Genomic DNA, 25,178 nt, shown 5'->3' on the forward strand with positions numbered 1-25,178 from the left:
AATTAATAGATCAGATAATTACTAAAGAACCAAAAGGCTTCAGTTGGCACAGTCAGCCAGCAAGTGAGTCCTGCCGTTCCAAGACCCTGAAACCCTCCAGCCCCAGACCTTAACCTCGGCCACCCTGGCCACGAAGGTCAAGATCTTCTGCCAGCCCCTGTGCTAGCCTAACTTAACACTGAGCTTCAGAACAATTCTCATAACTACTGCTGTAGATTGGACTTTGCAATAGCAATTTTGGACGTGTTGGCGCATTTCACCTCTCCACACTTCCACTTGGCAGGTGTTATTGTGCTCTTTTTATACAAGAAAAAGCGGCCTCCAGGAGGCTGGCTAATTTGTCCCAGTTGCTCAGCTGGCTGGGGACAACCCTAGGCAGCACCTCTGGGAATTCTTTTTGCCAGGGGGCTGCTTCCTTATGCAGGTGTCTTAGCAATAGAACTCAAAATTAGCATGATTCAAATCAAACCAAATAGTTAAGAAATGAATAGCTGCATGGCTGGAAATAAGACTTTTATCCACCAAGATTTAATTTGATTTGCAAAGTATTTCCAATATAATAGACCACATTCAGCACGCCCTTGTGTAGAAATATTATGCTGTGGTCTCTCCCCAGGCTTTATTAGGTAGGTACAACTAACAAATTCAATACTTGGGGCTATTCGCCCTCATGGAATCAATGAATAATTAACTTAGTTCTTTATCCTGGTTAACCAATTTCAGGGAGCAAATGGCCTTTTCTATCTCTCTCGTCTATGCACGTTCTCCGTATCTTTCTCCTCACAAAATGGTGAATTACAGGGGGAGAATTTCTCTCCTTTAGCTAGAAGACCCTGTTTCTTTCACTTTCTCATTAGTTGCCCTGCCAGGCTTAGTAGGTTTTTTGCACTGTTTATAGAAAACATTGAGTATGTTCTTAACTCTTCAGAGGTCAAGATTGTTCTTAAACTTTGTAACACGAAAATGCTCAAACGTACACAGAAGCGGGACAGCACCTCTGCCTGCCTCCTCAGGGACTCACTCCACTGCTCTCCGTGGTGGGTCACCTAAAAGCAAACCCAAGACCAGTGTCACTTGATTCACAGCACGTCAGTGTGTCTCTCCAGGCTACAAGGACTCTTCCCTAAGTCTGTAAATTACTGATCCTAGTAACCATTAAACACTGACAGTTCCTTTACATCCTCTAATATCAAGTCAGCCTTCATGTTCCCTGATTGCCTGATCCATTCCTTTAACAGCAGATTTTTAAATTGTGTTTAATATGAGATGCATTTCACTTATCGTATTGGTTTTTAATATTCACAGAAATCTTGATATCACCAGGTAGGAACCTGCCCTCCTCCACAGTCACTTCCAGTGGCTCCTCTCACAGCTTGCAGCCACACCATTGTCCCTGTGGGTCCTCCCATTCTCCAGGGGTCTTCTGTAACAGGCTCCTACAGTGCGAGGGCTGTCACCACTGTCTTCCCTCACTTAACATAACCCTTCCAAGGTGCATCCATGTTGTAACATGTCTATTGTGTATTTATTCACTTTTATTTTTTTCAGTGCTTACTAGGCTAGCACTCTACCACTGAGCTATATCCCCAGCCCCCATCGTTCCTTTTTATTGCTGAATAATATTTCTACTAAATGCAACATTTTGTTTATCTTTGCATCAGTTGATGGACACTTAGGTTGTTAACAAATGACATGAATTCAATTCATTAGTGTCTATTTTCCACATATTTTTATTATATTGAATTTTTAATGTTACAGCATTCTTGCACAACTAAACCCACCCCTCAGAATTCAGATTAAAAAATGGTACAATGGAGAGCCTCATCCACCTGTTGACCAATATATTAAAACTCAACTTATGCATTTAGATCATTTAAATTTGGGGGGAAGGAGGTACCAGGAATTGAACCTAGGGGCCTTCAATCACTGAGCCACATCCCCAGATCTTTTTGGTATTTTACTTTAGTATTTTACGGGGTCTCACAGAATTGCTTAGGGCTTCACTAAGTTGCTGAGTCTGGCTTTGAACTTGCAATTCTCCTTCCTCAGCCTCCTGAGCTGTTGGGACCACCATGCAAAGCTCATTTAAAAATATATATTTTTTAATGATGTAAGAAGCCAGGCATGGTAGCACATAACTGTAATTCCAGCAGCTCAGGAAGCTGAGGCAGGACAATCACCAGGTTGAGGCTCTAAGCAACTTATGGAGACCCTGACTCAAAATAAAAAATAATTAGGGCTGGGCTGTGACTGAGTGGTAAAGTGCCTCTGGGTTCAATCCCTGGTACCAATAAATAAATAAGAGTTAGGGGTTCAAGCCTGCTTTACATCTTCAGGTTTGTGGGGCAGTGAGCACCAGGTACCGTCCTCTGTGCTTTGCCCTGTTCACAAGGGCGTGTCCAGAGGCCTGCAGGGCAGTGCTGGGAGTTTCCAGAGCTGCCTAGAGCTCCACATGGGGTTGGGACATGGCTTACTCAGCCAGTGTCTTACTTACAAATAGCTCTGCCGTGCTTGGCCTCGTGCAGAGGGTGTTTTATATTTTGGCCAGGACGGCTTTAGGATAGATTCCTAAAAGTGGGGTTGCTGGGCGGGAGGACAAACGCTTCTGTGATTTTGCTAGGTCCTGGTGGAGGTGACGACAGGAATCTTCCCTAGCACTCAGCAATCATCTATTTTGTTGTGCAATTTAGCAAAACCAGGTTGCCTTCTCCTATTCCAAACATGGACTTCTTTTAGATTTTGAAATAGATATTTAGGAATTCTTCCTTTCTTTTCTTTTCTTTTTTGGCAGTACTGGAGATGGAACCCAGGGCCTTATGCATGCTAGGCAAGTGCTCTACCATTGAACTTCCTTCCCAGCTCTTTTTATTTTATTTATATCCTCTGCCTCAGCCTCCCAAGTACTGGGGATTACAGATGTGGCCCACCTGGCCTAGTGATAATTAGGGATTCCTGATGCTTAATGGTCAAATGTACTAAATTAAACTTCATATTTCCACATATAATCATAGACAAAATAATATTTTGTATAATTACATTTATTTCTCAATCTAATGGGAAGTTGTAGGTACCAGATATTATACACTGAGTTATGAATATCATGTAAGGTAAAGGGATTGGTTGATCTTTAGATTGATACTTAATCCCATAATAATATGCTTTAGTAGGTTTGACTAGCTTATACTGGAAATTCTGTATTTACAGCAACTGCGATTTTGAAAATAAATCATCATGATTAGTACCTCTTGAAATCTAGGTATCCCAAAACTCCCATTAAGAAAGATGAGAGGAGAAATGTCACTCCCGGCTCGGGGAGTGTTTCCGTTGCTGCCATCCTGGACGTGCTTTAGTTAGAGCCAGAGATCTTTCCGTCTCCTAACTCGAGTGCGACTGCAGGGAATTTGACCCGGGGTGGTTGGTGACACTGTTGGTCAGCGTGGGGCGCATCAGGAAACCACCGGCCACACATGCTCTGCCTCTTGCTCTGGCTGTTGTCCCTCAGGCCTCTCAGACCTGACAGTCTGCCCACAGGAAGGGATGCAGCATGGTCAACTGTAAGCCTCAGGTGTCACTTGACAGAGGCTCTTCTCACCTGTGAAGGGGCATGGACTGCAGAGCAGGAAATTCCTAAGCAACATTTAGATGGAAGCCTTTCCCCTGTAGTCAAGAAAAGCAGGGTCCAGGGGGCCTCACCTGTGGTCACACTGCCAGTGGGGGACATAGCAGGCACCAGCGCCCTGGTTCCTGACCTTACACCTGAGTCCCCTCCCTGCTCTGCCACCTGCCTCCTTTTGCCTGGCATCAGTGAAGAAGTGATGCTGGGCGAGAGCGTGACTGGGATCTCCCTCCAGCTCTCCTGGTGTGCGCAGGAGCACCCCGGGCCGCCTCAGGTCCCTCCACCATGACTCATGCTACTCAGGACGCACCCTGGTGTCCAAAATGGAGCATCCCTCCATGCCGATGTGGCTACGGGACATCAGCTGCCACTTCATCAGCTGCCACTTCTGCGTGCCCGCTCTCAGCTCCGACCCTCACTCCCAGGCTGCAGGATGGGCACGTCACTCTTTCTGCACTGATGCCGAGGCCTGGGTGAGGCAGTGAGCCTCAGGCACTAGGGCAGGAAGTCGGGCTTGCCGCCCCCTGGCGTGTTTCTAGGGAGCACTTCTCTGAAAGTGATTGGCCACGGCTGCTCCACTTCCCTGCTGTCCTCGTGGTCCAGGCGGAACCTGTTCAGTGGAAGCTCCATCAGCCAGCTTTGCACTGCTGTGACAAATGCTACTGGTGACCTGCTTACAGGAGGAAAGGTTTACTTTGCTCCTGGTTTCAGAGGTTTCGGTCCACGGTCACTTGGCCCATTGCCTTGGGCTGTGGCGAGGCAGAGCATCACGGAGTGAGCACGTGCTGCAGGGAGCTGCTCACCTCAAGGTGGCCCAAGGTGGTCGGCAGGCAAAGAGAGAGCAAAAAGAGGCCAGGTCACACTGTCCTTGTAAGGGGATGCCCCCAGTGACCTGCTTCCTTCTGCTGCTGGACCCCACCTTCCAAAGGTCCCACCTCCCTCAGCGCCACAGGCCGTGACAGGCCCTCAGCAGTGGGCCCCTCCGAGGTTTCGAGTCCCTGCTGTCTGGAGGGCAGCTGCCCTTCCTTCCCCTAAGGGAGAATGCGAAGGGCTTCAGAGCCTGAGGCTTTTGTGATTTGGTGACAGGAAAGGAGCCTGGAGAGACATCACGTGCAGAATCGGGGTTCAGTGAACTGTTGGAGCTGGGGTGATGCTGGTGTGGGAGAGGCCAGTGACGTCACACGTGGGGGGTGTGGCTGGAAGTGATCTTGCCAGTGGGGGAGCTTCCCAGCCTCATCCCAAGGGTGCTCCCTGGCCCTCCCTCCCTCTCCCTCTATCCTTCCCTGATTTCTCAGCCCGGCTCCAGTAGTTCTACTTCTGATGCTACTCTGGTAGATTTTAAGGTAAAATTTCTTATACACCATGCAGCGTGCACTTAGTTTTCATTACACAGGCTTTTAAAATCCTATTTCTGCTTTAGGGAGAAGGGCAATGCTAGGTTATTATGAGGCTGAATTTGAACTATAATTCAAGAAGGAACGAGCAGCCAGGTGTGGTGGAGCACGCCTGCAAGCCCAGCCCTCGGGGGGCAGGCCAGCCTCCCTTCTCCTGAGACCTGGTTGTAAAGTGGGAGTCAGGCCAGGCCTCAGTGCTGGTCAGGAGACGCGGTGTGCTCCACGCTGTTGACCTTGCCCAGCTCCAGGCGCTCGGGGACTGCTGTCGTTCCAGCGGTTGCATTTTGCCTGGACTGACCACCTGCAGCAGGTGCAGCAGCAGGCTCCCCAGGGCCCAGGAGTATGGGAGGCCATCCTCGCATGTGATTTGAGTTACCTCCCTGGCTGGGTGAGAGGCGCTGGGTGTCAGAGCCTTTCCCACCCTGTCCCAGGTACGAGGGCTTATCCGTGCCGAGGCGTGCCTGGCCACTGCCCCGAAGACCCAATAGCTGGCCCTGACCTTGGGATGCTGCCCCCCTTAACCTTCATTGGATGGGATTTTCCCTTGAAATTTTTGTTCCCCAAGCTCACTCCCTGGCGTGCACTCCCTCTCTCGCTAGTCTCTTCTGTAAACCTCTCCACCGCATTAGGTGGCTGGAGGCAGGAGCTAGGAGAAGCCGTCCCGGAGCTGGGAATAAAAGTGAACGAGAGTCTGCCTCTTTAATTTAAAACTCACTAGCAATTTTTTATGCATCGAACCTTCTTTTATGAAGCTCGCACTGGTTGCCTGGCAGACAGGAGTGTTGCTGGGGTGTTCTGACCAGAGCTGTAAGGAGACTGGATTGGACAGAAGCAGATGGCGGGAGATGTGCTGGTGCTGGAAGGCTCAGAGGGGAGACTCAGAGAGAGCAACAGTGGGGACAGAAAGGACAGTGCCACCAAAGCCCACTCTTTCTCTGGGCCCAAATCAAGGTGTCAGCAGGTAGTTCCTTCTGTACTCCAAGGGAGCGCTGCTCCACGGCTCCACTAGCTTCTGGTGGCTCCTGAAGTCTCCGGCGCTCCTCAGCTGGAGACACATCACGCTGGTCCCTGCCTCTTCACACAGCCTTCCCCTGGGCGTCCACACATGGCCTTCTTGCGAGGGAACTCTCACTGTGTTTAGGGACCACTCAATCCAATGGTTTCATCTGGCCCCCTACCTTGATAACACCTGCAAAGACCCAGTTTCCAAATACAGCCATATTCTGAGGTTCCCAGTGGATGCAAATTTGGTGCATCCAAATTAGGAGCTCAGAATGCATATTCTTTTATATATATATATATATATATATAATTTTTTAGTTGTAGATGGACACAATACCTTTATTTGTTTTTATGTGGTGCTGAGGATTGAACCCAGGGCCTCACATGTGCTAGGCAAGCACTCTACTGCTGAGCTATAACTCTGGCCACTGTGTATTCTTAAAGAATGGATGAGACTGAAAGGTGGGTAGGGCCAAGAGAGGAGGCTGAGATAAGGCGGACAGCAGGAAGGAGAGCAGATGTGAGAGAGACTGAAGTCTTGGATGGGAGCCACGACGTGTCTACTGAGGAGGGCCAGGCCCATGGCGGGCAGGCTGTTCAGGAGTGAAGGGTGGCTGCTCCCTGGTGCTGGCTTACTGGCTTTCCACTTTATTTGCATTAAAATAACAAGGGAGTATGTCCCTCTACCTCAGCACTAGAAGGTATTTTAAAATTGGCATTTTGTGTGGAATTGTCATGGGTAGTTTGAAGACCTAAATTTAAGGCAGATTTAAATTTGTGATTAACAAGTAAATCATGCTAGTGTTTTGAAATGAACTTTTATTTTAGAATAGCTTATATTTACCGAAGGGTTGCAGGGGCAGGCAGTCCCCTGGACCCTGTGCCAGTGACCTTCTTGCTCACGATTCTCTGGGGCCGCTGTTGGTACAGTGTTAACGAAATCCCATCCTCTGTCAGATTCCTCACTGCGCCTGCCCTTGCTGTGTCCCAGGAACCCATCCATCCAGGACACCATGTTGCTTAGTCATCTGTCTCCCAAGGCCCTGCTAGACTGACGGGCCCCCTGTTTTGATGACTGGGCAGTTTGGGGGAATTCTGGTCAGGGGGTTCCTTGGCCTTCAGTGTAGAGGGCCGCCTTCGGCACTCCTGGTCAGCCTCGGGTTGTGGTTTCAGGCAGGAAGACCATGGCGAGAGTGTCATTCTCTTCCCATCTCCTGCCAGGGTACAGGTCCTGGGCGTGACTCACCTCTGCCCGTATTGACCACCTTGTGAGGGGTCCGGCTTTCCCTGCTCCACCTTGTGTCCTGTTTGGAAGGAAGTCACTGGGCCACCCACACTGAAGGAGTGGGAGTTGAGCCCTGCCTTCTGGAGGGAGTACCTATAAAAGTCAAGAACATGGACATTGTCATTCTGCCTGGGGGTGTCCCCTTTATTTATTCCTGCAACCATTTATTTATTTAATTTTATTTTGGGGGGCGGGTGAGTGCAGTCATTTATTTTTCAGTCTGTGCTTATGAATAACCACACTGCATTTGGTTACAATCCAGCGCTCTGTTCCAGCTTTGGCCACTGGGAACTTTCAGTTGGCTCCTGTGTCCCTTTGGCCTGCCCCCTCAATCCCAGGTTTGGGAGTTCTCTGTCGCTGAGTGTTTCTCTCCTTATCTCCCCCTTGCCTATCTGTCACTCATCTCTACCAGTGGGAGACCCTGTTCTTATCATCACCACTGCCTCCCAGGGCTGGTCACCACCAGCACACCATGCTCTGTGCAGTTCCTCTGTCTTTGTCTTCCAGTCTCTTCTGACCTCCAGAGTTTCCAGGTGGTCACTTCCCCTCACCCTGCTCAGCGGGGTTGTGGCATGCATTTGCAGTAGGATCAGGGCTGGAGGTGTGGCAGAGCCTCCAGGAGGTCCTGGGCTCAATCCTCAGTGCTGGAGGGAAAAAAAAGTTTTCGTAATGCAGGTAGATTCTTGTTTGCAATCTGCATTCTGTCACAGGTCCCCATCTTCACGTTGGATTTTACTTGGTTACATCCAGTTCCACTCTTGGTGGGTCTCTGGGTTTTCACAAGGCGTGGTGCATATATCCACCACCACAGCATCATAGAATAACCTAGAACGTTTCCTGCTCGACCCCACACCAGCCTCAGCCAATGTGCCCTTCCAGAATGTCATGTGAATGGAATGACACAAACTTCCAGCATGGCTCGCTCAGCCATGCTATTGGTACCTTGGTTTGTCCCTTTTAAATCCCAAGTCATGTCCACTCTGTGACCAGAGCACTTTGTTTCTCTGTTTACCTGTCCAGGGGAATCTTGATTGCTTCCAGTTTATGACAGTCACAAATGAAGCTGCTCTAAATATTTACATGCAGGTTTGTGTAGACATAAGTTTTCAGATGGATTGGGTAAATACCTAGTGTCAGCACAATCACTGGATCATATGGTAAGCCTATGTTTAGCTTTATAAACTGCCAGACTTCTTCCGGAATGGCTGTGTTGACTGCTTTCCCTCCAGCAAGGAAGGAGGGTCCTGGGGCCCAGTGTCCTGGCCTGCAAGGGTGTCTGACCTGTTCTGGATTTCAGCCCTTCTACTAGGTGTGTAGAGGTATCTCATTATTGTTTTAATTTGCATTTCCCTAATGACAGGTGATGGGGAGTGTCTTTTCATATGCTTATTTGCCATCTGTACATCTTTGGTGAGAAGTCTTCAGATCTTTTGCCTGTTTTTTTACACTGGGCTGTTTATTTTCTTGTTGTTGAATTTTATTTTCTTTATGCAAGCCCTTTATCAGGTATGTAGTTCACAACTATTTTCTCCCAGTCAATGACTTGTACTTTCATCCTCTTAAGTGTCTTTCAGGAATTTAAGAGAATTTCAATGAGGCTCATGCTGTCCATTTTTTTCTTTCATGAATCGTGCTTTGGGTGATGTATCTATAATCCCATCGCCAGACCCTAGGTGCTTGCTTCTAGAAAGTCAGAGTTTTGCACTTTTTTTAATATTTATTTTTTAGTTGTAGTTGGACATAATACTTTCATTTTATTTATTTTTATGTGGTGCTGAGGATCTAACCCAGGGCCTCGCTTGAGCTAGGCGAATGCTCTACTGCTGAGCCCCAGCCCCAGCCCTGTTTGCACGTTTCACTGAGCTCCTTTCTGTGTGGGGTGTGAGCTGGCCTCCGGGTTGATGGTGGAGGACTCCTCCCTGCGTCAGCTCTCTGGCTGTTTTCATTTTCCAGGACTGGGGTCAACCAGGGCACTCTCCCACTGAGCTACCTCCAGCCCTTCACTGTGTATTTTAAGACAGGGTCTCCTGAAGTTGCCCAGGCTGGCCTGGAGCTTGCCATCCTCCCACCTGGACCCCCAGTCCCCGGGGGTCATAGTGGGCACACCACACCCAGCTCTGCAAGGATTCCAAACATGGGCGTCCTCTTCCTTTCTACATGAGCTGAAGTTCTGTACAGCACCACTTACAGGGGTCGCTCTGATTCCTCTTCTGCTTGTCTTACAGCAAGACCACTGGTGCAGACCCTGCCTTTAAGAACCACCGTCAACAATGGCACCGTGTTACCAAAGAAACCCAGCGGCTCCCTGCCGTCCCCCTCCGGGGCCAGGAAGGAAACCCCTGTGCCCGCAACCAAAAGGTAGGCCACGCGAGTGCCTTAGCTCAATTCTAAAGCAGTCCCTTCTTAGATTTTGAAGGGATGTGACCTTTAATGTGACAGTCCCTAGTTTTTCGTGTGAGTTGGAACTTGAAGTCCAGCCGTTCTGGGAGCTGTATAGTGTAGTGTTCTTGTTTTAGATGTAATTGTCTGTGAATCACTGGCTACAACCACAGGGTGCCATTCTGGGTTTTCATTTTGGGGTCTCTTTATAAAAGCAAATGGGACTACAGTATAGGTAAAAGTGACTGTGTTGTTCCCGAATCCGCAGTATTCCCAAATCCGCAGTATTCAGATTGCCATAGCGACTTCTATGTTCCTATCTGTAAAGTTCGGATAGGCTCCTGCTAACTAGTGTCTAACAGCAGAGTTCTAGATATTGGTGTCATTTGCCAGATCGTAGTTTCTCTTAACTTTTCTGTTGTTTCATAATTGTCATATTAAAATGTTAATGTTTATAGCCAGTCTAACTCGCAGGCTGTGGGAATTGAGTACTGAGTGCTCACACGTTATGGAAACCTTGAAGAAGCTCTGCAGCTCTGGCTCCCGGGCTTGTCACACTGGGCGGGTCCCTTAGCACACCCATGGCCTTGGTGCTGGGGGTTGGTGGCCTGCCCTGCAGTGCCTGTGGGCTGGGAGGGATGACTCTCAGGGTCTTTCTAGAAAGTGGCCCTGAGCTCTCCTGCCCAGCCCTGGGGGCTTGGCCCTGGGGGTTTGGCCGTGGATGTTCGCAGGGAGCCTTTCACGGGAGACTTCTTTGTCTTGGCAGAGGCCTGAGGCCTGTGTCCAACTGTGTCCCTCTCACAGGAAACTTGTTTGTACTGGAAAATGCCTCTGTGGCTCTTGTCTGACCCATGTCCAGTTTATACTGACCAAGATGGCCACTCTTGGAGGAGCCCTGCCCTGGGAAGAAGGGTTCATGTCTTTGGCTGGGACACATCAGGTGACTCAACCTGCCCAGAGCACTTTATCATTCACAGGCCCCTGAAGGAAGAAGGTGTCCTGTGGTGACACCCAGTGCTCAGCCAGGCTGTGGGCCATGCCTGCAGCAGGGGCCACGGAGCGTCCCCAGGCTTTCCAGGAGTGCCGTGGACAGTGTTTTAATTACCTGTACCAAGTGGAGACCTGGCTTGTGGGTTCCAGTGTTGACCATGTGTTGGGTTTTGGGTGTCTGAGACGAAGAGTGAGTGGGTCACATCACCGATACGGAGAGGATGTTTTACCGGGCCAAAGGTGACAAGGTACAACTGGGTTTTGAATAATTATGTCAAGCTTCAGAATGGGTGCTGAGCCGGTGCCACGTTAAACAAATGTCTGGCATGTTTGAAGACACAGAGTTTATAGTAAAGGCCATCCTTTGCCTCACAGGTTCTGCTGGGTTTCATCACATAGAGTTTCACGAATTTAGTTTCCATGAATTTTTAAGAAAATTGTTGGTGCAGTGATCTTCAGACCTTTAAAAGGCAACTGTTGGCCTCGTCTTACATCTATTTAGTATTCATTTAAATAACTTCTATTTGTAACCAACACAAAATGACCTGGATTCTAACTGGCAGCATGGGTAGGACTGACTCATCTGGATGTGAGATTAACAAGATTGACTTGCTTCTTTAAGATGCAGATTTCCATCTGGTAGGCTTTTTCACTATGGTAAGAAACACGTGGCATTGAATTTGCCGTCTGGACTTCAGAGTGCAGTTTGGCAGTGCTGCGCATATTCCTACTGAGCGCAAGACATCTCTAGAGCGCTTCCATATTGTAAGACTGACACTCTGCGTTCCTTAACAGCTGTCCCCGCTCCCCTCCGCACAGCCCTTGGTGGCTATCCCCTGCTTTGTCCCAAGTGAGTGGAGTCGATGGTCCTTTTGTGACTAGCCTATTTATTTTGCGTGGCATAATGTCCTCAAGATTCGTCCATGTCATAGCAGGTGAGTAGTTTCATTTTTAAGGCTGGGTAATATTCCATTGGATGTGTGTCGTGCACTTTTTTATCCATTCTGTTGATGGATGCTGGGTTGCTTCCACACTTTGTCTATAATGCTCTGTGACCATGGATATGCATGTGTGCCTTTGAGACCCTGCATTCAGTTCTCTTGGGAGTGCGTGCAGGGGTGGGTGTCTAGATCACACAGTCATTCTACCTTTAGGTTTTTAGTGTCCTCCACACTATTTTCTATAATTAGAACAGCATTTTACATTCCCACAAGGACTCCCCAGCTCCCTGATCCTCACCTGTGCTTTTTATTTTCTGTTCTGATCGTACCATCCACATGGATGTGGCTGGTAGTTCCTGGTAGTTTGGATCTTCCTTCTGTGGTTAGTGATGCAAAGCACATTTTCCTATGCATGTGGGCCATCTGAGGTCTTCCTTGGAGGAGTGTCTATCCAAGACCATGGCCCACATTTAGGTTAGGTCATTTTGCTGTTGTTATCTTTGAGTTGTAGATGTCCTTATGTTTTCTGGTTATTAGCCACTTACTGGATATGTGATTTCCAAGTTTTTTTCTCATTCCCTGAATGGCTTCTTCATTCTGTTGATCATTTCCTTCAACATGCAGAAATTTTTAGGTACATGCACATCATAACCTGCCATGCAGGTTATTTTTGCTTCTGTTGCCTGTACTTTTTGGTGCCATATCCAAGAAATCCCCACCCAATCCAGTGACCTGAAGCCTCTCCCCACGTGTGGATAATGCTTCACAACAGGAAGCTCTGCAGCTTTCCAGGTTATGTTTAGGTCTTTAATCCATGTTGAGTGAGCTTTCGTTTGTTTGTTTGGGTGTAAGTCGGGATTGAGCTCCACGCCTTTGCTTGTGTGTCGGCAGCTCCCCCAGCACCGTCTGTGGAGAGATGCCTCTTCCCTCACCGTGTAGTCTTGATGAAAACCACTTGGCTGTAGATGCCAGGGTTCTTTCTGGGTTCTCTGTTCTGGGCCATCAGTCTCTATAGCTGACTGTATTGCTGCTACTGTATTTCTTGATTACCATTGCTTTTTAGTATGTTTTAAAATCAGAAAATGTGAGACCTCCAACTTTATTATCTTTTTCCCCAAGATTGTTTGGTTATTTGAACTCCCTTGAGAATTCTTATGAATGTTAGGGTAGTTTTTCTATTTGTGCAAAAAATTCCATTGAGGGGCTGTGGTTGTAGCTCAGTGGTAGAGCACCTGCCTGGCATGTGTGAGAGGTCCTGGGTCTGATCCTCGGCACCATATAAAAATGAATAAAATAAAGGTATAAAAAATGTTGTATCTGTTTAAAATTTAAAAAAAAAAAAGTCCATTGAGACTTTCATAGGGATTGCACTGAGTCTGTGGTTTGGATTGAAGAATGTGGACATTTGAACAGTATGGAGTCTTTCAATCCATGAGCATGGGATTTCTTTCCATTTATTTATGTCTTTTAAAGTGTCTTGAGTTTTCAGTGTTCATGAGTATCTCTTAGGGCAAGTTTACTTCTATTATTATCTTTTTGTGGGACTGGGGATAAGGCAAGTTTACTTCTAAGTAGTCTGTCTTTTTGCTGCTATGGTAAATTGGATTGTTTTTAAATTTCCTTTTCCAGTTGGGCATTGTTATTGCATGGACATAAATCTGATTTTTGTGTGTCAGTTTTGTATGCTGCAATGTTCTGAAGTCATTTATTCGTTTTAGCAGTTTTTTGTGGAATCGTCATGGGTCTCTATATGTAAGATCTTGTCATCTGTGAGCACTTTCCTTTCCAGTTTGGATGCCTTTTATTTCTTGTCTGATTCTAGTGCTATATTGAATAATAACAATGGCAAGCGTGAGCATTCTTGCCTTCTTCCTAATATTAGAGGAAAAGCTTTCTGTCTTTCACCATTGAGTGAGATCAGCTGTACCTTCTTCTTTTTAAAATATTTATTTAGTTGTAGATGGAAACAATATCTTTATTTATTCATTTCTATGTGGTGCTTAGGACTGAACCCAGGCTCTTACATATGCAAAGCTCTCCCACTGAGCTACAGCCCCAGCCCATAGCTGTAGACTCCTTACACATGACTTTTATTATGCTGAAGTAATGTGCTTCTGGTTCATTGACAGTTTTTATCATGACAAATTTTGTCAAATGCTTCTTCTGCATCAATCAAGATGATCATCCAGTTTTTACCTTTTATTCTGTTAATGTGGTATACTCACCCCTTGATTTTTACACACTGAACCATTCTTCATTCCAGACACACATCGGAGTTGTCATGCTATGCAGTCCTTTCAATGTACTGTTGGTTTGCTGATGTATTGTTGAGGAGTCTTTCATCAATATTCATCAAAAGTGTTAGTCTTTACTTTTCTTGTCAAGTCTTTGGTTTTGATATTAGAGTAAGGCTGGTCTCATAAGATGAAATTTGGAGCAATTTCCTCTTCTTCAGCTCTTTGAAAGAGTTTAAGGAGGATTGGTATTAATTTTTCTTTAAATGTTTGATAGATTCTGTAGTGAAATCATCTAGTTCCATGGGCTTTTCATTGGTGGAGACTTTTGATTACGCTTTATTTTCCTCGCTAATTACAGGTCCATTCATATTTTTTATTTCTTTTGATTCAGTCTTGTTAGGTTTTATACATCTGGGAATTTATCCATTTCCTTTACTTATCCAATTTGTTGGCATGTAATTATTCATAGTGGTCTCTTGTAATTCTTTTTATTTCTGTGACATTGATTTTAATGTTCCCTCTTTTATTTCTGATTTTAAATATTTAAATCTTCTTTTTAAAAAACTCTTTTTTTTAATAAGTATTTTTTTAGTTGTAGTTGATACAATACCTTTATTTATTTATCTATTTTTATGTGGTGCTGAGGATTGAACCCAGTGCCTCATGTGTTCTAGGCAAGTGTTCTACCTCTGAGCTACAGCCCCAGCCCCTAAATCTTCTTTTTTAGTTTACTTAAGGGTTTTTCATTGTTATTGATTTAAAAGAGGAGGAGGGGGGAGGTGGGGAGGAGGGAGGAGGAGAGGGGGAGGAGGAGGAGGAGGAGGAGGAGGAGGAAGAGACTCTTGCTTTGTTTTTTCCGATTTTCTCCTCTCTGATTCTTTATTAGTTTCTTCCTTCTGCTGATTTTTGGCTTTATTCTCCCTTGTTTTCCAGCTCCCTGTGGTAGACTTGGGGCCTTGTTTCTGTTCTGTAGCAATCGCCACTTCTCTGGGGACTGCAGTCACTATGTCCTGGGAGGGCTGCTGTGTCCAGCTCTTGTTTCTGGTTGCCTCTAGATATTTCCTAAACATCCTGGTGAGTTCTTTGACCAGTGGTCATTTAAGAACAAGTTGCTTAGTTTCAAGACTGACCTTTTGTAGTAGTAAATGGTTAATGAAGAAATGAGATTCTACCCCCTTATTCTTGAAGAAAAGAAAGGTTTATAATTCATAGCTTCATATATTTAGAATGCAAATAAAATTTTTTCAGAGAAAAACAATAGAGGTAATAATTGCCATGTAGATACCATTTTTGGCCTTCATCCCCTTTCGTCCTTCCTTCGTGGTGAGCATTCTTGCTCTCTGATTTTGTAAGTCTTCATGTTTGCTACAGAGTAACTTGAACGTGCAATAATGCTGATGTTTGTGAGATTTTTTTTATAGCCTTCCTAGGATTAATTGGCATGATTGTTAGAATTCCTGGAGATAGTATTTTGGGTTCTAATGATTTGAAGCATTTATTCAGGGAAAGATGAGGCTGGGGGTGAGATTTCTGAAGCTGACTGAAGAAGTAAATGGATTCCAATTGACACTTGCCTACAGGATGGGAAAGCAACAGGGAGGCATTAGTGGGCACTCTACCCCCTCTTTAAACCATTGATGATGGTAGAAGTGATTTTTGATAGTAACAAAAGTGAGTGACCAGCTGTTTAGTACCATCATCTCTGACACTCAAGACATCCCAGCAAGGTAGATATCATTACTATCTTGCAATGAGAAAACTAAGGCTCAGGAAAGTGAGGTGACTTGTCCAGGGGTCTTGTGATGAGAGAGTAGAAAGGAACATGAGCCCTGCCTGGCCACCTGGGTCTCTGTCCCCAGAGCCCATGTCCCTTGCATTATGCCATACTGCTTCCTGCAAAGATTTCCAGGCCAACCTGTGGCTTCTCCTCAGTAAAAATGCATGGTGTGGCCAGAATGTGGAGGGTGTCCACTTTATCCCCTGCTTGTGTGTGGGCTACCTGTAGAAGCAGGAGCATGGTCAGGGGTGAGGGTGATTCTGAGCAGAGATCTGTGGCAGGCTGTAAGTCCAGGAGGCAGAACTGCCCACTAGTAAGGGGTCCAGGGCCAACTCCAGCCAAAGTGACAGGCCTGTGCCACAAGCAGCCCCGTCTCCACTGCTGGGTTCCAGGCAGGAAGACAAGGGCTCTTCGGTGGCTGTTCCTCAGCAGTGTTTTGTAAGGAGAAATTAGGATTCGTAAGCATCACATATGTGTGTCCTAGCGTCAGAACAGTGTTACCCTCTTTCCAGAAACATCTGAAGGCCTCCTTAGACTTTTCATTTTGATTTACAAAAGAATCCATCCAGTCCTCGTGCTAGGCTGCGGTCAGTGTAAAGCTGCCAGCTGGACCTGTGGTGCAGACTGAGTGACTCCTGCTTCCGTGGCCCTCCTGGGTGAGAGTCCCCATCCCCTGAGAGCTGGAAATGGGAGGAGCAGCAGCTATTGGCCTCCCTGGTGTCTCTCCCTGGATCTCTGCTCAGGAGAGGAATCCCAGCAGAGAAAGCAGCTCACGGGGCATTCTGAATATCAGGACTGAAGCAGCTTCTGGGTCATTACAAACATGCCACAGTCTCCAGGGCATGGGGTCCAGATGAACCCAGCCCAGGCATCTGCAGAGTGTGCATGGGTATGTGTCTGTTTTCTTTTCTCTGGAGGTTTTCAGCCTAGTGCTTAAGAACAAAATCCTCCTTGGAAGTCGTCCAGTGCCCAGCAGGGGTGCTTTGTGCTGCCAATTAAGACTTCTCTGGGATTGGAGTCTCGGTATAGAATGCCTGGGGAAGCTTTCGCTTGCACTAGTCCAAGGAAAAGGGACTGTAGGTCCTACCTTGCAGTGTGGAATGCGGGGCAGACATGGAGTGCTGTTTCCCTGGGATCAGGAAAAAGACACCCCTTTTCTCTCAGTGCAGGAGTAGAGCATTGCAGCAGGACAGAGCGAGAAGAAAGACCAAGAGAACAAAACTGGAGCAGGAAGCCTTAGTTTAGAAGTGCTCTGTACCCAGCGAGAGGCCGGCGGCCTTGCTTCCAGACGGCCAGCGTCCTGTGGAAAGGGTGTCCCTTGTTAGAAGAGCAGAGCTTGCAAGTGGGCAGAAACCAGTGCCAGGTCACACAGGACTTGAAGGGTAGGAAGCCAGACCTGGCTGCAGTGGGTTTCGTATTTTACTGACTGACCTGTTGATCCATTGACAAGCTGGGGATGGAACTCAGGGCCACATGTGTGCTAAGCAAGCACTCTACTGCCAGGCCACGTGCTCAGCCCTTATTTGGGTTTTTAAAAATTTATTTATAAAGTTTCTTTGTCATTCAGATCCATTGAAATGTAGGTGTTAACTAGAAGCTGTGTTTTAAGTCTTAATCAGTAAAACTCTCTTGAGATTCTGGAAGACCACCAGCCTTCCTAAAAATGACTTGTGTTTTGCCACAAAGATGTGGTTTTAGACAGTGATGTAGATAAGACCATTTCTTCACTTTCTTGTTGAAACGCATTATCGGACTTCATCAAAATTGGGTATCCCCGGGGCTAGGGAGGCTGAGGCAGCAGGACAGCAAGTTCACAGCCAGCCTCAGCAACTTAATGAGGCCCTGAGCAACTTAGTGAGACCCTGTCTCCAACTGAAAGATAAAAAGGATGTGGGGATGTGTTCAGTGGTTAAGGGCCCCTGAGTTCAATCTTTGGTATCAAATTAAAGAATTAGGTATTTCATTCTTTGTGGACAAGAGCCAGGTGGGGCTTGGCTGCCTGTGGCGCCTGCAGGGCTCCACTCAGCACCCAGTTCCAGGTTAGTACCCGGTAAGTGTTTGTTGAGAGGATAATTGTTTAATCTAGCATGAGTCACCCTGACTGTCATGACAGACGAAGTCATCAGAAAAATCTCTGGTCATGCATAAGAGCTCCCTGCCAAATCTCTGTTCTGATTGCTAAAGTTTGGGATCTCTTTGCAGAATTTTGGGAAACCATCTCTGGACTCCAAATCGCCTAATGAAAGACAGAATTGTACCTTCTTCTGTTCAGAGTCATTCTCTGACCATAAGTAGATTGTCACCTTTCCTGGTCACCAGTCTCCACTGCAGAAAAGTTATTTTGTCCAAAATTTAAATGGGCAAGGATTCTTGAATGCACATATAATGGAACTGAAGAGCAATTTTATTTTCACAACTGTGGAGGTTTGGGGTTTGGGCATGGGGGTAGCAAACTGAAGAAAAGGAGGAAGGGGTAACTTTTATCCATTTATACACCAAAGGCACTTGACCTGCCTGAAGCGCTAAAAAATGTACGGTGTTACTGTGTCATCTCCCACAGGGCTGCTCTCTCTGCCCTTCTTGCTGCAGATTTCTTCTTTCTGTCCTTCTTTAAGTTCCAGTAAATCCTACTTAATTCATAAGAGCTCTTGGCTCTCAAAAGGAAATGTCTCATTTTATTTTTGTAAGTATAGGACAATAGTAAGTTGTTTGTTTTCTTTTTTTTTTTTTAAGTGTAACCTTTTGATGCAAATGTGGGAATGATGACATCTTGAAAGGCCTGGGGTGGATCACACTGAGTCTCCGCAAAACAAACGTCTTTCCATTTGAGATGTGCAATTGACTGACGCTTATCAAATGCTTTCCCACTTTCACAAGGCGCTCATGTGCATTCCGCTTTGTCTCTGTGCTTTGTGCACAGATTGAACACAGTGCAGGCGGACTGAACAGGTCAGCACCCAGGCGAGGGGAGCGCAGCCTCGAAGCCCTTTCTCTCCTTTCACCTCCCTTTTCACACGGTGGGTCTCACCAGGGCCTGACGTGCAGCCGGCTTCTTTCTTGTAAATGCATTAATTATTGACATGCGCTGGACACATAGGGGCCCAGCAGTTCTCCAGCTAGTGTCCTTTGGCCTTGAAACTTGCACAGGGTCCTGCTTAGGTGCCAGGAGAGTCAGCCCGGCCACTTGCTGCATGTCAGCTTCCTTCATGTCCCTGAATCCCTGAATGTGTTTCTTCCTGGGCAGAATTGGGGAAATGATCTTTTTTTTTTTTTTTTTTAAAGAGAACATGAGGTTTAAGTGGAAAAATCTCTATAAAGTGCAAATTGTTCCCTACATGTTAACTATTTCAGCCATGGCTGTTCCCGACATCCTCTATTGCTTCTTCCAGGCAAGAGATTGAGTGTTAATCATTAGGAAATTGGCCAGTGTTTACTCTAATTCACTGATAGTCATAGCTTTTCAGCTCCATAAGGGTGTTTTTATGTAATTCTTTAAATTGCAATGAACTTGCCATGAACTCCCAAAAGGACACCACGGAGGTGACACTCTGCGCTGCATTCTGCTGCTGCAGAGCCTCCTGGGGCCCCGTCAGCTGGGCACACATAAGAGCTTTGGAGTGTGGACTAGGTCCTTGGAGAGAACACTCCCATGGAGCCACGTAAGCGTGTGGCTTTTGTCATTGGAAGAGCTCAAGCTTTAGGTACAAAGGTTTCTGTACGTTTTGGACTGTAATCCCAAGTTTCAGAGCTTCAGTGCTCTCCTAGAATCTATTTCTTTGCCCCCAAATCAAGCATTAAAAACTCATCCTGGGGATGTGGCTCAAGCGGTAGTGCGCTCACCTGGCATGCTTGTGGCCCGGGTTCGATCCTCAGCACCACATACAAATAAAGATGTTATGTCAGCCGAAAACTAAAAAATAAATATTAAAAAAATATCTCTCTCTCTCTCTCTCTCTCTCTCTCTCTCTCTCTCTCTCTCTCTCTCTCTCTGGAAAAAAAAAAAAAAAACTCATACTTTGACCTTAGGACGTTCTCATGCAGATTCCAGTTGTGAGGCTCTGGCTGTATAGATCAAAAGCTTCCTTTGTCACCAAAAAGGCAGAGTGAACAGCATATTAAAATAAATGATCAGGTTGTGGCTCAGTGGTAGAGCGCTCGCCTGGCATGTGCAAGGCACTGGGTTCGATCCTCAGCACCACATAAAAATAAATAAATAAAATAAAGATATTTAAAAATAAATAAATAAAATAAGTGATATCAAAATTGATAAATTATATTACTGTGTTGTGTAGTGTACGAATATGTAACAAGAAATCCCATTATTGCATATGATTAGAATGCACCAATAAAAATTTTTTAAGTAATAAAATTTCTCCTATAATGGGGAAAACAAATCATAATAATGATAATTTTACTTGCGTTTGCTCACTCAGAGAGTGAGGTGAGTTTTCAAAAGCCACCACCCAGGCCGTTTTTAAAAACACACCAAGAGTTTACGAACCAGACGCTTGGAAGCCACAGAGAAGAAAGAACAGAGGCCGGGCCCCAGAAGCAGATGGAGGAGGGGGAGAGAAGCCAGGAGGGCAGGGGGAGCTGCAGCTGGGGAGGACAGTGGCAGGAGACACTGGTGGCCATGCAGGAGCTCAAGTGATTTAATCCCAGGTTCCGCTGTCACGGGCTCCAGCTCAGTGGCCGTGGTCCTGTGGCTCCTGCACGTGAGATTTGGTTCCTCCCTCCATGGAGTGTCCCCTGCAGCTCCTGAGATGGGCTGCTTTGGGCCCCCCTTCTCTGCGTGGTGTGTGGGCTCCTGCTGTCTGCCTGCTCTCCTGGCGTCTGCCACCTGTGACAGACACAGTGGCAGCTCTCAGTCTGTTCCCCGGGAGCCCTTCTCACTCTCCTGTCCCCTTCCTTGCCGCCTCAGTGGGTGATTTCCTCCATGTCCATGGCTCAGTGGCCCCCTTCAGTGGCCATCTCAGGAGTCACAGACTTGCGTGTGCACCCCCCACACCTCCACTCCACGTGAGCCAGAGCAGCCAGGTGGGCAGGTGTGCACCTCTTCACCACCCCTTCTCCTCCTCTCTTCAGAGCAGGTGGGACGTCAGGGCAACTCAAGTCTCTTTCTGTGACAGGGTCAGAGTAAGACATGTGCATGCACTTATCCATTTATTTATCCTTTCCTGTAACAAATCTGTATTGAGCCTCTTTATGAGGCTCCGCAAAATATACAAAAATAGATGAGGTGAGCTCTCAAGAATGGCTTATGTTGAAGGTAAAAAGTTTCTAGGGACACCTGTTTGCAGTTATACGCTCTTGCAGTACTATAACAAAGTACCACAGACCAAGTGGCTTATAAACAACAGTGGTTTATAAACAGGTTCAGGACACAAAGTCCCAGAGCAGGTGCCAGCATGGTGAGGTCCTGGTGAAGGGCCTCTTCTGGGATACACACTGTGCCCTCATGCAGTGGAAAGAGTGAGAGAGCTCTCTGTGGCCCCTTTTATGGGGCACTAATTTCGATCATGAGGTCTCCACCCTCATGGCCTAATTATCTTCCAAAGTCCCCACATCCAAGTGCCATATCTCTGGCATCAGGGTTCTAACACAGGAGACTCGGAGGTCACAAACCCTCACTCTATCGCATTTTCTATCCGTCCTCCCTGCGCCCAGCTCTGCTGCCTGCCTGTGGGTCTCCTGGAACAGGGTTTCCTTTTCTAGAGTAGGCCCTTCTGCCTGGGTAATCACAACACATTCAAGTTCTTCCTTTGATCTTTCCCAGAAATTTCAATCTTTACAAAAGTTCCTTCCCCAGTGCCACTTCCCAGATTCCAACCACGCTCATCCTCTGGTTATAAGGATTGAGCGTGAGTGCTCACATGGGCAGTGACTCTAGATGGTGGCGCTTTGCACGTGGCAAAGCATTTTCTGTCTTTACCAGTGGCATCCTATTTGTGTTTGTCCCAGGTGTACCTTTAGGCCAGCGCTCTCCAGTATCCGCACTGTTGGCCTTTGGGCTGGCTAATTCTCTGTGTGGGGCTGTCCTGGGCGTGGTAGGTTATTTAGCAGCATTTCTGGTCTCCACCCCCTAGATTCCAGTAGTGATCCCCTTCCCAGGGGGTGACAACCATAAATGCATCCAAACATTGCCCATGTCTCGCGGACGTTATCACCTCTGCCTGTCTGGCACTGCCAGGCAAGGGAGGCACCCTCAAGGTCGGGTCACACGCCTGTGAGCCCCATGGTTTGTTGGAGATCTTATGGCTCCGTTTCCTCTGTGACTCGCACTGACCACCCCATTTATAAGGCACTGGGCAGGAGGATGATTCCAAGTGGCATCAAGTGTCATTCTGAAAGCCTTTGATCTCTGCAGGTAGGATTCTAGCACAGGTCTGTCTCCACCCACCTGGAAGTGGACGGCCTCTGTATGTGTTTTTACACTCAGCAATGAAGTAGGATCGCAGTAGGGAGATGTCATTGTCCTCCACTTCCCCCCTCAGCAGCATCAAGCGGACCAGCTCTTCTGAGCGTGTATCTCCTGGGGGCCGGCGGGAGAGCTCTGGGGACTCCAAAGGCAGCCGGAACCGCACAGGCTCCACCAGCAGTTCCTCTAGTGGCAAGAAGAACAGCGAAAGGTAAGGATCCCCCCACCCCCACCCCCCCCACCCCCCGCTGCCAGGCCATCTGGCCCCAGGGACAAATCAAAGATCCCTGTGTGCAGACAAGCTGGGGACTCTCAGGTGCAAGGTCAGAGTGCTGGTCACACCATTTGAGGGCAGCTGTAGTCAGAGTTCACATAAGTCCTCATCCAGGGAGCTCACCTGTGCCTCCCGACTCCCAGTGCAGGTCTGGGCAGACTAAGCCATTGTTGGCAATTTGCAGAGCGACCAGGAAGCCCAGGAGGCGGTTCTGAGTTCCCAGATGAAGTGCCTTGTTCCTCTAGAACACCTGCTGCCATCTTCAAACTGACCTTAATGGAATGTTTTAAGCTTGTCAGCAACATTTTCTAATATAGAATGGGTCAAAAGTTACAATTTGATAATTGGCCAGAGACTGCTTTCAGTATTGAGTTGACACCAGGAATATGGACCACTTTCCTTCCTGGTTTCCACCTCCCTTTATTCCTAACTTTGGTTTTTTATGAGGTTGGTATTTAATGGATCATAACCAACATCTGTGACGTTCTACTCATACATGCTACTTTTTGGCGTTTTAACAGCTTGTTTTGTACGTAAGAATGTATTATGTAGATGAGGTCAGTTTTTCTGTGTGTATCTGCCCAATGTGTGTTGTTCTAAGTTTTCAAACATTGTGCTTTGATTTTATCCCTTCTGTTTAGCAAAGCTCAGGACGGAATTTCAGTTTCAGAGGCTAAACATGTTTCTTTTCAAATGTTCACGTAAGAAGGCTTAGTCATAATGCAGCCGACTCCAACCACGGGTTGTACAGGTTCCAAGTCTGTAAATCCGCTGTGCTTCATTCCTGTTCAGGACACAAAACTCTTTTTCAGTTTCATTCCTAAAAGGTATTTTTTGCAGAAAAAAACATAGACACTTATCAATCTACAGCAGGTCAGTTAACAATTTCAGAAACCATTGACATAGGTTCTGACTTCTAATTTAGACAGTACTTTTAAAAATTTTTTCCCCTAGTAACTGGGGATTGAATCCAGGGGCACTTACCACCAAGCCACATCCCCAGCCTTTTTATATTTTAAGACAGGGTCTCGATAATTTGCTAAGACTGGCCTGGAATTTGCAATCCTCCTGCCTCAGCCCCCAGAGTTGCTGGGATTATAGGCCTGCACCACCACTTTGGGCTCTGTTAGTACTTGTTATCAGAAGATTATGCTAATTGGGTGATAATGCTTTGGAAATAAGGCCAGGTGGTCACAATGGCAGCAGAGTGAGCCAGGGGGAGGTGCAGTGGCTCTGAAGGCTTGAGTTGCGGGTTAGCCTAGAAGATGACCTGAAATGTCTAGATCTTGGCCGATCATATAAACTTGGCTACTCTTCAGCTCATCTGATTTTTATTAAGAATTTCCAAAAAGAATCTGCATTGTGTAAACTCCAGATCTGTTTTATCTTTTAAATCCTATGGCTTTGGTAAATGTGCTGGGTAAATATTTCCACAGAAGATATTTACAAAGGGATTTTTGAGAAATGCCACAGTAGGAAATTTTGATTTGGAAGTGAGGCACTGGAAAAGTTTACTAATCATTTCCTAAAATAATTCAGGCAACTCAAAGTGGCCATTTAAAAATAAATCCTTTTTCTCTCTAGAACTTAGGGATGGTGGAGGCCAGCACAATGTGAGCTGTCCAGTTTCCAGAGAGTGTCGCATCTTCCCGGGGTGACTGCTGGTACTGACAGGGCCTGGGGCCCAAGGAAGTCACAGCAGAAAAGCAGTTAGGGAGCAGCAGGAGCAAAAGGTCAAGGTGGACGTCCAGGCACTGCCTGACCCCTTTCCTTCATTCTTGTCTCCATTCCCCAAGGGCAGCCCCAAGCCTGGCTGCTCTGACCTCACTGAGGAAGCCTGCCTGGGGGTGTAGACAGGTGCAGAGGACGAGTAGCCCGCCGGATTCCTTCTCAAACATAGCTACTCACAGGTGGCCTCAAGAGTCTGGCCTCCACTCTCACTAGCTAGCCTGTGTCCACTCTTCCAGTGGCCACCTCCTGTTTCAGAAGACTAGCTGTTAGTTACTGTCGGCAGCAAGACAGAAGGCGAAGGCATGGAGGGCTGTTTTGTGAGCCAGCTCGGCCTTCACTGCTCCAGCTGGGTTTCGTCCTCTGGGAATTCTACACTGATGCCCTTGAGTCTTACAAATAATGAGTGAGCCCCTGGGAGGCACCCGGCACAGGGGGTGGTGCTCAATAGATGCCCCCATTGCTGTGGTGGAGTCACAAAGAGAAACTCATGCAGAGCACAGGACAGTGATTGACGAGGCTGTCAGCGATTCTCCACGTGACTTTCCTCGTGTAAGTGACACCTCAGGCCGTCAATCTCATTTGCCTCAGCAGCACAGTCCTGTGGTATAGCCCAGATTTTGACACCATCCAGCCATGGTTGGGGGGACGTGAAGTGTGATGTGTCCCTATAATTCCCCCAGCTGCTGACAAAGTGGCACAACATGGGAATCCACAGGCCAGGGTGGCTCCCAGCCTGCTATGGCTGGAGGTCCTGTCCCTTCCCCTCCTATAAGCTCTTTGGGAAGCACGTGAGTACATGCTGATATCACAGGCGAGCTCGGATTTGGTCTACCCGAGAAGGAGTGCGTCACCCACACAGCAGTGCTGTGATGTGGGACAGCTGCAGATTGCTGCCTGCCAAGTCCGGTGTTCCTGCCTGTGAGCAAGGCTGTCTATGGCACATAGGCATGTCTGCACAAATCAGAAGGCATTCCCTTCACTCAAAATATAATTCCACATCAGCACGTGTATTTCTCCTCAATAATAATAACAGCAAAAGCTGTTCTGTATATCGTTATCACTTGAACTGTGGAACAGAAAATAAGTGGTTTTGAAGTCCTAAACATTCACTTTTTCCAAAACACAGTGATTTAT

General features: G+C 47.0%; 1 protein-coding gene across 8 annotated transcripts in view; it reads left to right on the forward strand.

The window, feature by feature from the left end:
• The window catches only part of Eml1 (EMAP like 1), a 161,879-nt gene that overhangs the window by 96,049 nt on the left and 40,652 nt on the right, over positions 1-25,178 (forward strand). For 6 of the 8 annotated variants that reach the window (XM_078050837.1, XM_005333907.5, XM_078050840.1 and 3 more), the window contains exons 3-4: positions 9,523-9,655; positions 22,116-22,250. In XM_078050837.1, the coding sequence (XP_077906963.1) occupies positions 9,523-9,655; positions 22,116-22,250 (268 nt within the window). The remainder of the gene's footprint in view (positions 1-9,522; positions 9,656-22,115; positions 22,251-25,178) is intronic. The other 2 variants (XM_078050836.1, XM_078050839.1) reach the window with 1 other exon arrangement.

The sequence above is a fragment of the Ictidomys tridecemlineatus genome, chromosome 5, assembly GCF_052094955.1.
Source record: "Ictidomys tridecemlineatus isolate mIctTri1 chromosome 5, mIctTri1.hap1, whole genome shotgun sequence".
NCBI lineage: Eukaryota > Metazoa > Chordata > Mammalia > Rodentia > Sciuridae > Ictidomys > Ictidomys tridecemlineatus.